The 10,794-nt window shown below is 39.3% G+C and overlaps 1 protein-coding gene across 1 annotated transcript; it reads left to right on the top strand.

Annotated features, from left to right (window-relative positions):
* Positions 1–3,118: 3,118 nt before the first annotated feature.
* MIMS1 (mitochondrial inner membrane scaffold 1) lies at positions 3,119–8,511 on the top strand. The gene is made up of 3 exons (XM_010124232.2): positions 3,119–3,586; positions 5,778–5,889; positions 7,181–8,511. The coding sequence occupies exons 1-3, from the start codon at positions 3,138–3,140 to the stop codon at positions 7,445–7,447; spliced, it is 828 nt and encodes a 275-aa protein (XP_010122534.1). The 5' UTR covers positions 3,119–3,137; the 3' UTR covers positions 7,448–8,511.
* The last annotated feature ends 2,283 nt before the right edge of the window (positions 8,512–10,794 follow it).

The raw sequence follows: 10,794 nt of genomic DNA on the forward strand, positions 1-10,794 counted from the left end.
GGAAAAAAATTTTTTACCCTGAGGGTTGTAGAGCACTGGAACAGGTTGCCCAGAGAGGTGGTGGAAGCCCCATCCCTGGAAACGTTCAAGGCCAGGCTGGATGAGGCTCTGAGCAACCTGATCTAGTTGGGGATGTCCCTGCTCCTTGCAGGGGGGGTTGGACTAGATGACCTTTGAAGGTCCCTTCCAACCCTAACCATTCTATGATTCTATTTTAAGTCTTATGTGGTGTACTTAACTCTGTGAGCAGAGGCCTTGAAACTCATTTACCAGTCACAACTATTGTTAGCTACTGACTGGTGAGTATTGAACTCGCAGTAGTGACCCCATTGCTTCTTCACTTAAGGTGAACTCTCACCCCTCCCAGAAGCTATTTCATATACTTCAATGTTCTGCAGCCATTGCCATTAATCAGAGGTGTGGGACAGTGTTTCTTTTGTGCTATCAGTAGGTGCTAGGCAGCAAAACCTCAAAATGCTATTCTGATAAATTCTTCTATATACATTATATGTAATGGGAAAACTCATAAATACTTGTTCAGTTTCTTCTTGCTTCTGTACAGAAGAATTATCTCCTTCCAAGGCTGTTGGAATGCAGAATCCTGTTAATTACACTAATGAATCAAAATCAGAGTGCTGAGCAAGGTTTCCTCCATGCAGTATGGTGTCAATTTTCAAAGCTTGTTTGGAGCAGACATTTTTCAATAGAGTACCATCCACTGAAAACAGCAGAAGTCTGACTCAAGTGCTCCCAGAATTCTCCTAGATGGATAGGTATCCTTCGCCGAGTCGGCTGGCTGGGAATTGTGAACATCTCCATAGGTCAGGTGCTCAGTGTTGTGTACCATTAGTGAGAGGGGACAACAGTCCTCTGTGGAGAGTGTTGTCCCTCGGGAAAGGAGTGTAAATGGCAACAGGCAAACAATATAGTTGTCTTCTTCCAGTTTGTTGTTAAAATTTTTAGAAATGAGCAAAGTAGTTGGTATATGACGGAGTGCTGTCTTAACACTTGAGTTTTGCTGAATGTTTTCCCTTTTTTTTTGTTTTGAGAAGCAATTGCATTTGAATCTTAAGAAGTCAGCAAGAATCTCCACTTCTCGTAAAACCAGAGATGCCACAAGCAGTTGCTACTTCCAGTGAATTCTTACAGAAGACTGACTCATTGAGAGGCAGTACGTGTCGCTGATTTACTGCTCTGTACTCGGCAGTACTTCTTGGCTCCTACTGAGTTCATAACTCAACAGGAGTGACTAACTGCTTACTGACATAGAGACGAGAGCTCTCCTTTTCCCCTGTTGATGCAATACCTCCTCTGTTAGTATGAGTTCCACAAAAGTGGATGTGCTTCACATGCAAGGTAGAGGTTCCCAGGGAATTTGAAATCATTCCTCCGATCTTTTCCCCACATCAAACATCGTATTTCTAGTAATTGCAATTAATTCAAGCACAACAATAACATATAAATACCTAGGAGACATATAGGCAGAAATGTTCCAACAGGTGCATTTGGGTTATTAAACTTTTCTCATGGAAGGAAACAGTAGTTCACAGTTGAAGAACTTCTAAGTTACGCAGGAAAAAAAATCTCCCATTAGCCTGTCAGTATCCAAAAGGGAATTTATACCAGTAACTTCGTCAGTAAGTGAGGTTTCAGGCTGACCAAAAGTCTTCATAATACTAGTGTGCTATTGTTGTTATTTCTCTAAATACATCTTTTTTCTACTTTAGCAGAGTCATCAGTATGTTCCGGACATATATTTGAAAGGTGAGGAACGAGTGGAAGATTTGCAACTTTTTGAAGATACAAACTTTATCATACTTTGCTTGTTGTGTATCTGGAATAAAGGGTATGTATGGCTTCATTTCTTCGGAACTTCTGCTTATTTTATGAAGTATTGATCGTTTTCGGCAGCCTAGATAAATTCATTATCTAAACACCTAATTGAAAGATATCTAAGGCTATAGGTTAAGGGGAAGCAGACATGAAGACAACAGTGGAGTTTCAGTTAAACTTGAATGATTTCTAGTTTGGATCAAGAATTGTTATGATAATTAAAAATGTAAAAGCATTGGAAAGATTTTGCGAGTTGTAATATAACTGACAACTGGCATTTGTTACATAAAATCAATTAGTGGCACTTTTTTGGAGGGAAGGAAAATTAGTTCTGTAACTTGCAGTCATTGTATAAAAGGAAAGGAGAGAGTTAGTATTTCATTCACTAGTTCAAAGAATGCGTTTTGGGGAGGGCAAACTACTTCTTGATGTCTATACGTGCCAAACAAAGTTCCTGTCTTCTGTAGGCAATCTCTCACCATTCACAAGTGGAGGTTCTTTTGAACTTTCAGGAGTAACTGTTAAGTATTCAAAATCATAAAGTTAGCTGGATTATCCACAGCTTTAAAGTGCTCTTTGTGTTGTAGTATTTCTGAGATTGCAGTTCAGTTTTCCTCCTGTTAAAACATGGCATTCAACAGTACTGTCCCCTTTCCTAACAGATGTATACTGGTAGGCTGTTGTGGTTAGGTTTTTTACTATCAAGACTATTGATTGATTACTAGTAATTATCAATATTGTTGTTGGTTTTTTTCCTGTATGAACATTTAGTCTTAGTTCAAAATAGTATAGAACATGAAAACTTATACCAAAACTAAGAATGTATTGACACCAGAAACTAATTTTAATTGCACTTCACTAAGTTCAAACTACATGTATGTAGGCTGGAAGTATCACTGAAACTATCAGTTGCTACTAGAAGTGAAGTTTCAAGGGCAGCTTCTCAAAAACTCTGCCAGATTATGCAGATAAAAGCAATAGCTAGCACTAAACTTCTAAAAATGTTTTTAGAGAGTAGAATGAGCATTTTTAGCTGTGAAGAGCAGAGTCTGTTAAGTGAGGGGGCCATTTTAGTTCAGAATGCTAAAGAAGTGAGATTTCAAATGATTTGTGTAATTCTAGAAGGTAATAATTTCTGCAAAGCTAGATAAGGAAAACCTTTGAAAGTAGAATAGAAAGCAATTTAAAATGTTATAATTTCAGGTGGCATTGGAGCAAATAGAAATCAGAATCTTGGAGTGCAATTTGTTTATTCTTTTCTTGTTGTTTCCTCTCTATAGAAACCTCAGCCACACTTCATCAAAATGCAACGGAGTCTGTTACATGCGGCATCTCAGCTGGCGCACGGGACATGTTTGGTTTTTCCTCGCACTAGTATCTTTCAGTGCTTAAAAGGACAATCAGTGTTGTCTGATGTTGGATGCAAAGTGATTTTGGCATTGGACCCTCCTAAACGATGTCTTCATGCAGGTACAGCATGCTTTGCCACAGAGAAAAGTGCTTTTTCATCACAGCCAGCAGACAGGCCTGACAAAGTACCAGAAGAGAGAAATCTTTTGCCTTTGGCCACTGATACACCCAAGCAGAGGCCTGTAGTGTCAGCTTCTTCAGATCCTGATCCGTTGCAAGACAAATCAATTAGTCTCTTTCAGAGATTCAAGAAAACTTTTAAACAGTATGGAAAAGTCATGATTCCAGTGCATCTTCTGACTTCCACTGTGTGGTTTGGATCCTTTTACTATGCAGCCATGAAGTAAGTTGATATTGTGTTGCAGTGCCCAGTACTGCTGTTGAATTGAGACTGACTTTCACAGGTGAAAGAACGTGTAACTTATTACTACACTTTTAAAAGTGCCTCTATATCTAATAGGGAAATTAGGCTGTATTTCTTTAACTGAAGCACAAGATTAATATCGAAAGTATGTAGGATTCACGAGTGTCACATATGTACTATTATCATGCAGTTATTGCTGTATACCAGATAAGTTGCTAACATTTGAAGGAATGCTTATCTCCTCAAAATATGCATGGATGTAAACAGCATTGAAATTATTCGTAACCTCTCACAACGTAAAGACACGGATTTGGAATCCTGATTACTCATTGCTAGGTGAGACCTTTATAGACCTGTTCTTTTTTTACTGTTGGACTTGAAAGATATGTCACTATTTCCTTCCCCCTTCATCCCCAGTCCTCCTTCGTCATTGGACTTTCATGTCATTCACCTCACTCAGAGCTCCTCACAAGCCACGCGTATCTTTTCCTTTTTTATGTCTGTTTTCTGTCTTTCCTGCCTTCCACTGAAAAAAAATGCTACTGTAGACCAGACTTTTGAATTGGAAATTAAATATTTGTGTGGCTAAAAAAAAAAAAGATAAATTACATGTTCTAATTTTAGTTTCTTTCAGCTATAGCACGTGCCAGATACTGGTCTGGAAAATTACATTTGTTAGGAAAAATAAAAGACTATCAGCAATGGGCTCCTAGTTCAGGTGAAAGGTTTTCTCTGTCTGCAGATGGTTTGCTAAATATGAGTAAATGTTTATCTTTGGATTGCTGGTGTTGTATATTTAATAATAGAAAGCATGAAACAACAACAGTTCATGGCGGATGGGGCTTTGACATCAGAATGCCTTACCACACAAGTGTTTGTTTTAGTTACTCTAACCAGCTGGCATAATTGCCCTTTCTAGGAGCTATAGATCCAAATGTCATTCTAAATTTAGCTCATGTCAGAGGAATAAAGGTCTTGAGCTATAAAAATATTTTGCTTTGGATTAATTCAGGTTGATGCTTACATCCAGGCGTTCCAGATTGAGTGAAGATTACTTTTCTTGAAACACTTAAGTTAGCTGCTAAAATAGGTATTTGACAGATGAAAACAACTGAAATATTTAGCTAGAAACTAATTATAACAAGCCTTCAGTTTGTCATGCCACAGGAGCAGCAGCCTGTGGAAAAATAACTTTCAGAATGACTGCTCATGATACAAGGCTAAAACAATGGTGATTTATGAAATAACATGGTTACATGGTTAATGCTGTCTTTCAGATCTTGCTAGGTCTCCATTTTCTACTCTGGGGATAGCCTTTCAGATTGTAGGTTCTAGTAACTCAGTAAATTACTGCCTGTTATTTTTTTGATGCTAAAGTGATCCCATGCACAGAAGAATGCTTAAAATGTTAGGTAGAAGTGGATAATGATACCAATAATACAACATCCCTAAATACTGGAAAGTGAAGTCTTCTATAGCTGCTCGTAGCTTTCTACTGTAATGTAAAGACAGGCTGTCTTTTTTTTCTTTGGTGCTGATGTCAGCTTCCCTGGTTTTCAACTAGAAAGAGATTGTGATAGGAGTTTCCTCCACCCATCTTACCATCTTATATTCACAAGGTAGAACAACTGGGCACAAAACCCCTGAAGACTTGTCGGTATAACATGTTGCTTCCTTTTATTTTGCCACATTCCATTTGTTTTATATATTTAAAAGGGAATGGAGGACACTGCAGTCTGGATTCTCTGCTTCTGGGCATGCTGCAGATTAGTCTGAAATTTTAAAAAGAAAAAAAAAGTAATTTTAGGCAAAATGGAACATGAAGTTGAACATGCACAACTAGAGCCTAATTAGCTTTCTTACCACCATTGTACCTGCTTACTTCCAAAAAAAAGAGGGGTAAACTGGGCCACAGGTAAGTTAGTAGCTGCTCAGCCCAACGGGGATGATAGAAATTAGTCACTTCTTGGTGGAATGCTGAAAATAACATAAATTTGCCTATATGTATAGAAATATAAATCCTCTAAGTATAGTGCTGAGATTAAAAAAATAGTTTGCTATCAAATTACAAAGTTTGTGTAACGGAGTTAAAGAATGGAAATGGTATTGTAAATCACTGTTCAGGTTTCAATTTCCAATTCAAGTTTCAAATGTTTTTTCTCTTTTATAGAGGAGTGAATGTTGTTCCATTCCTAGAGTTAATTGGCTTACCAGACAGCATAGTAAACATCCTGAAAAATTCCCAGAGTGGAAATGCACTAACTGCATATGCATTGTATAAAGTAAGTATAACTATAGTTTGTAAATGAGCTCTAAATCTTGCCTGGTGAACTAAACAGGCTTTATTTGTTTATATCAGAAAGAATTAATGCTGTTTTTTCTCTTTCATAGTTATGTATATTGAGCATTCGTTTTTGTAGTAAAAATAGTCACATGCAAGTTGATTTGGGCTCTGTGTTCCTTCAAGAAGTATATTTCTATTTCTAAAATAACTTTGTTGCAGAATTTTTGTCTGCCCTCAGAGATTTAATTACAATTAAGTTATTCCTCTGTATCCCTGACATAATTAATGGGGATAAAGAGGTGAAGTCTAAATACCCCATGATTTCCTGTTAAAAGTACACTTATTTTTATCCTAGAGGATTCATTAGTTTGTCTTCCTCCCTTAGTTCTCCATCATTGTAAAGTACTACAATTGTCCATTTGAATCAATTGCTTGCACTCAGGTTTGGGTTCCTCTCTCTTGCTTTGTATGTGCACAGTCCATGTTTGGGAAACTTGAAACATGTCAGACTGTGCAAAACTGAAGTACTGTATTCTCTTCGAATGTCACTTATCTGTTTTGTTTCCAAATGTGATGTGCTTCATATGTGTTATTTAAAGGGGTAATTTTCCCAAACAAAATGTAAAAGCCCTACTCTTGCCAATTATTCCTGTGCCTGAAAGAGACCAATAAATAAATGTGGTTAAATGTAAAGATTTTATTATAGCTGGGAGATCTGCCAGTGTGGAAAGAAACTTTCAGGATGTGGAAGCACTAGAATAGGTTGCAAAGGGAAGATTGTGCAGGTTTATCTTTGAAGTTCCGAAAGAACAGGTTATTCTATCCAGAACAGCAAACCTGGTTCATTGTGTCTTGGATTAGCTGACCTCTTAAGGTCGCTTTTAGATCTACACATAGAAAACTAGAGCTGAGTCTTGGACCCAAAGTTAGATGCCTACACTCTTGTGAATTGTAGAATGGAAGGCATATACTGTTGTCAGTATTTCCTCTTTGCTTATAGGGCTCAGTGTTCGCATTCTGGCTGTTCTGAATTGCATTCTGAGATGCCTACTGCTTGTCTCACAAGCTGCAAAGGGAGGTTTAACTCTAGTGTCTGTTTTGTCAGGATGCTTTAAGTAAAAGGTATGCATTTCTGGAGGATGTGCTGTAAATTGGCTTATTTTCTTATAAATATAAGATCTTTTAAGTATCTGACACTGGCCAAAATAAATTCTTAATATTAAAAATACCTTTTGCTAGATAATATTTTCCTATTTTATTGATGTGATGTGTTCTTTGGTTTCTTTAAGATTGCAACTCCTGCTAGGTACACTGTGACTTTGGGAGGAACATCTATCACTGTTAAATACCTGCGTAAGAGTGGCTACATGTCCACACCACCACCAGTAAAGGAATATCTACAAGATAGGATGGAGGAGACAAAGGATAAAATTACGGAGAAGATGGAGGAGACAAAGGATAAAATTACAGAGAAGATGGAGGAGACAAAGGATAAAATTACGGAGAAGATACAAGAAACCAAAGATAAAGTTTCATTTAAAAAAATTAAGGACTAGGAGAGATGCTTAATTTTTTGTTATATCAAACTTAGCACTTTAACCCTTTGTGAGGCAGGAGATACAAAGTGCACTTCTGAGTGCTTTTCTTTTTTTAAATAAAAAATTCTTTCCTTTGTCTGGAGACTACAACTGCTCTGTGGATTTAAGAATTCTGTATATTCGCCAACATTAAAGTTCCCTGGAGGAGAGTAGTTGTGACAAAAATTTCAGTTTACAGAAGGAAGAATGAATCTTGGATAAGAAGTCTGTGTGTCCAGTGGTAATAGTATTAACAGTTACTCTTCCCTCTTTCACTGGCCCCCATCTCAAAATGAAGATGACTTCTTCCAAAAGTCACTGCTTTTATTCTTCTTCTTCCATCTTCGTGCACAGCCATTATTCCATTAGGCTGATTCTTCCATTAAACTAGAATGAAGATTTCTCTACTGGGAAAGGCAAGGTATTTTGGTCTTCAGAGTATGTGGACCCCGGCCTCTTTAATCATGATCATCTCTCAACTTGGAGACAGACCGTTATCACTGATACTGCACATGAAGGAATCAATGGATTAGCTACTCAGTTAGAATGAATGAGAACGGCCACATTGACTTCTACTGAGCTGTGATAGTTTACAGGTTGAGATATGAATCTTTCTTGGACAGTGTGTCTTTTCAGAAATCTTAACAGAACGCTGTAAGAAGATGAGTTAATCACAGTAGCCATACTGTCAAGTATACTTTCTTCTTAAAGATTCTTGATTTACAGTAGAAAGTTATTAAATGAAATTCATAAATAATTGTTAAAAACTAGATTTTTTTTTTTAATTTTGTTGAAGTTTACAAAACTGTTCTATTTCATTTTTGGAACAAAAAATTCTGAAAGAGAAGTTTACTTGAGAAATTGGTATACTAAGGGGCTTTTAAAATACATGCAAAGTTAGAGTTAAACCCAAAAGTTCCTCCTCGTGTTCAGGAATCCCTCAGACTTCAGTAAAACCGTTTAACTAAAATAAGCATAATTTCTGAGGCAGTGATCACAGTCTACCAAACTTTTTTCGCCCTAGATTTTCTTAGCTCAAGTAAATACTTCATCATAGCTGAAGGCTGAAATGCTGTCTCAGAGATGTTGTAAAGGACTAAAGCTGAAACTGTCCTATTTGACTGGGCAGGCAAACTTCTCTCATGATTTTATTCAAATGTAGGCTAAATTGAAGTGGTTTTTTTGGGGTTTTTTTTGTTGTTTTTTTTTGTTTGTTTGGTGTTTTTTTTTTTTCTATTTCTATTACAGATCTCACTTTGTAGCAGCTCTCTGCATGTGTATCTCGTTTAACAAAGGTGGGGTTTTTTGCAGGGGGATATGGGGAAGCAACAGAGTTTGGACCCTGAGCATTGTAATTGACTAAAGTAAAAGAATATGGCTGATACTGTATCGACTCTGACCCACTCTTGCATTTTCAGTCAAATCACTGAGGGCCTCCCCATGTTTAAGTGAGTTGGACTTTGTTAGTGTAATTGTGCAGGATTGGTTACATACTTCTCTGCCTCTGTCCACATGTCAGATAGTAACTGCTATCTAATGCCTACCTCACAGGGATGTTGTGAGGAATAACCATTGTATATTTGGTGCCCTGAAGATGTAAAGTGCCATTTATAATAAATATTATAAAAAAAATAATTCTGTGAACTCTTGTGCTGCTGAGATGTAGGACTGGAGTTAGTAGATGCTTTTCTTTTTTCTGTTTCAGTGTACTTTTCCGTACTGTTTCCTTCTGCTGTTGGCATTTGTTCTGGTTTTCCATTTTTGTGGGCAGTGTTGCCTGTGTCCTGCAGCACCCTGCAAAGCCTGAAGTCTACCCCAGTGCTACTGCATGGTCATCCTCTCAGCCTGGGGCCAGATGTGGGAACCTCTCCGTGCAGCTCACAGGATCCATCTCTTCTTTACACTTGACAGGGGTTGCATCTTGGTGTCCTAGGATGGGTCTGTAGCCCCCAGGCATGTTAGAACTTCTTCATTACACAGACACACCCTTTTGGTACCCCCATCCTCTTGCCCTTCCCCATGTCTGTTTGGCCTGTGACCACTCCAGCATTTACATGATCCATCGCTACTAATGCGAAGTACAAAAAGTCTCTTCTCTTAACTGCGTGCAGTAGACATTTCTAATGTGAGTATTTCTGCATCTGCAGGAACAGCTCATAATGACTGTTGTCAAGTGCCTCATCTGTGCACTGTTTGGTTAATTTTGCAGCATGAGTAACCTCAAGGAGTTTCAGGGACAGCTGCCTCTTCCACCCAGCACAATTATGTGCACCAATCTATACAAAGCAGGAGGGGAAATCTTCAAGACTTTGGAAATCTGACCTGGAGAGCTTTTGTGACAGTTAGGCAAATGGTTGGTTGTACTGGTGACCTTGTCTCAAGTGGGCCTCATCTGGAATCAATGCATTGCCTCACTAGTGCAGAGACCAGCTGGGGAGCTCCTGGGCCACCCAAGGAAGGAATGACGTTAGTCCACTGGGTGCCCAGCACATACACAGCTACACTGCAATTTTAGCTGTAGGATTTCATCTGTCTCTCTCACTTATAACTTAATTTCTACAGCTCTTGCCACAATGCTAGGGTGCAGTTCTCATTATTGACAGTAAGACAGAGTGTGGGTCCACGTGGCTGGAAGACAGCGTCCATCCCCCTTCGGTGATGCTGTGCTCACAGGCTGGGCATTTGCAAGGTGGCACCTGGGGATGGCACAGGGGGGAAGGTGGTAGAGATAATGTTAAGCCTGGGAGGAGGGAGGGGTGGGGGGAGGTTATCTTGCTCTCTGTCTCATTATCCTGCTGGTTTTACTAATAAAGGAATAGTTTTCCCCAAGCCAAGTCTGTTTTGCCCGTAACGGTAACTTTAAGGATTTTTCTCCCTGTCCTTATCTCAAACCTCGAGCCTTTTTCTTATATCATCTCTCCCTATTCTCTTGGAGGGTGGGGGCAGTGAGAGAGAGACTGCGTAGTCTGGCCCTGACTGAGGCTGAACTATGACACCGCAGCACCTAGAGCTGGCATTGAGGCAGCCAACAAGTGACCCAAGCAAGAGAGCACCCAGCAGATCTCCCTGAGCTCTCCCCAGCAGCGTGCCAAGAGTCCTTGGTGAGGTGAAAAGCCCAGGAGCACCCTCCATTGCCCATAGGACCATCCAGTCAGTGCTAGGAGGCCTGCCTTCCTCCCTTGGTAGCTCAGCATCCTCATGCGAAAGGGTTGTCCTTTACCTGTCCTTTAGGCTCTAGGGACCGGGGGCGGGGGGGAGGGGGGCAAGTCTCTTCACTCTGCAAAACCTTCAGAGAGCTGGTGAGACCAGGCATCCACCACCACACA

This window comes from Chlamydotis macqueenii, chromosome 2 (assembly GCF_036417535.1).
Source record: "Chlamydotis macqueenii isolate bChlMac1 chromosome 2, bChlMac1.mat, whole genome shotgun sequence".
NCBI classification, from domain to species: Eukaryota; Metazoa; Chordata; class Aves; order Otidiformes; family Otididae; genus Chlamydotis; species Chlamydotis macqueenii.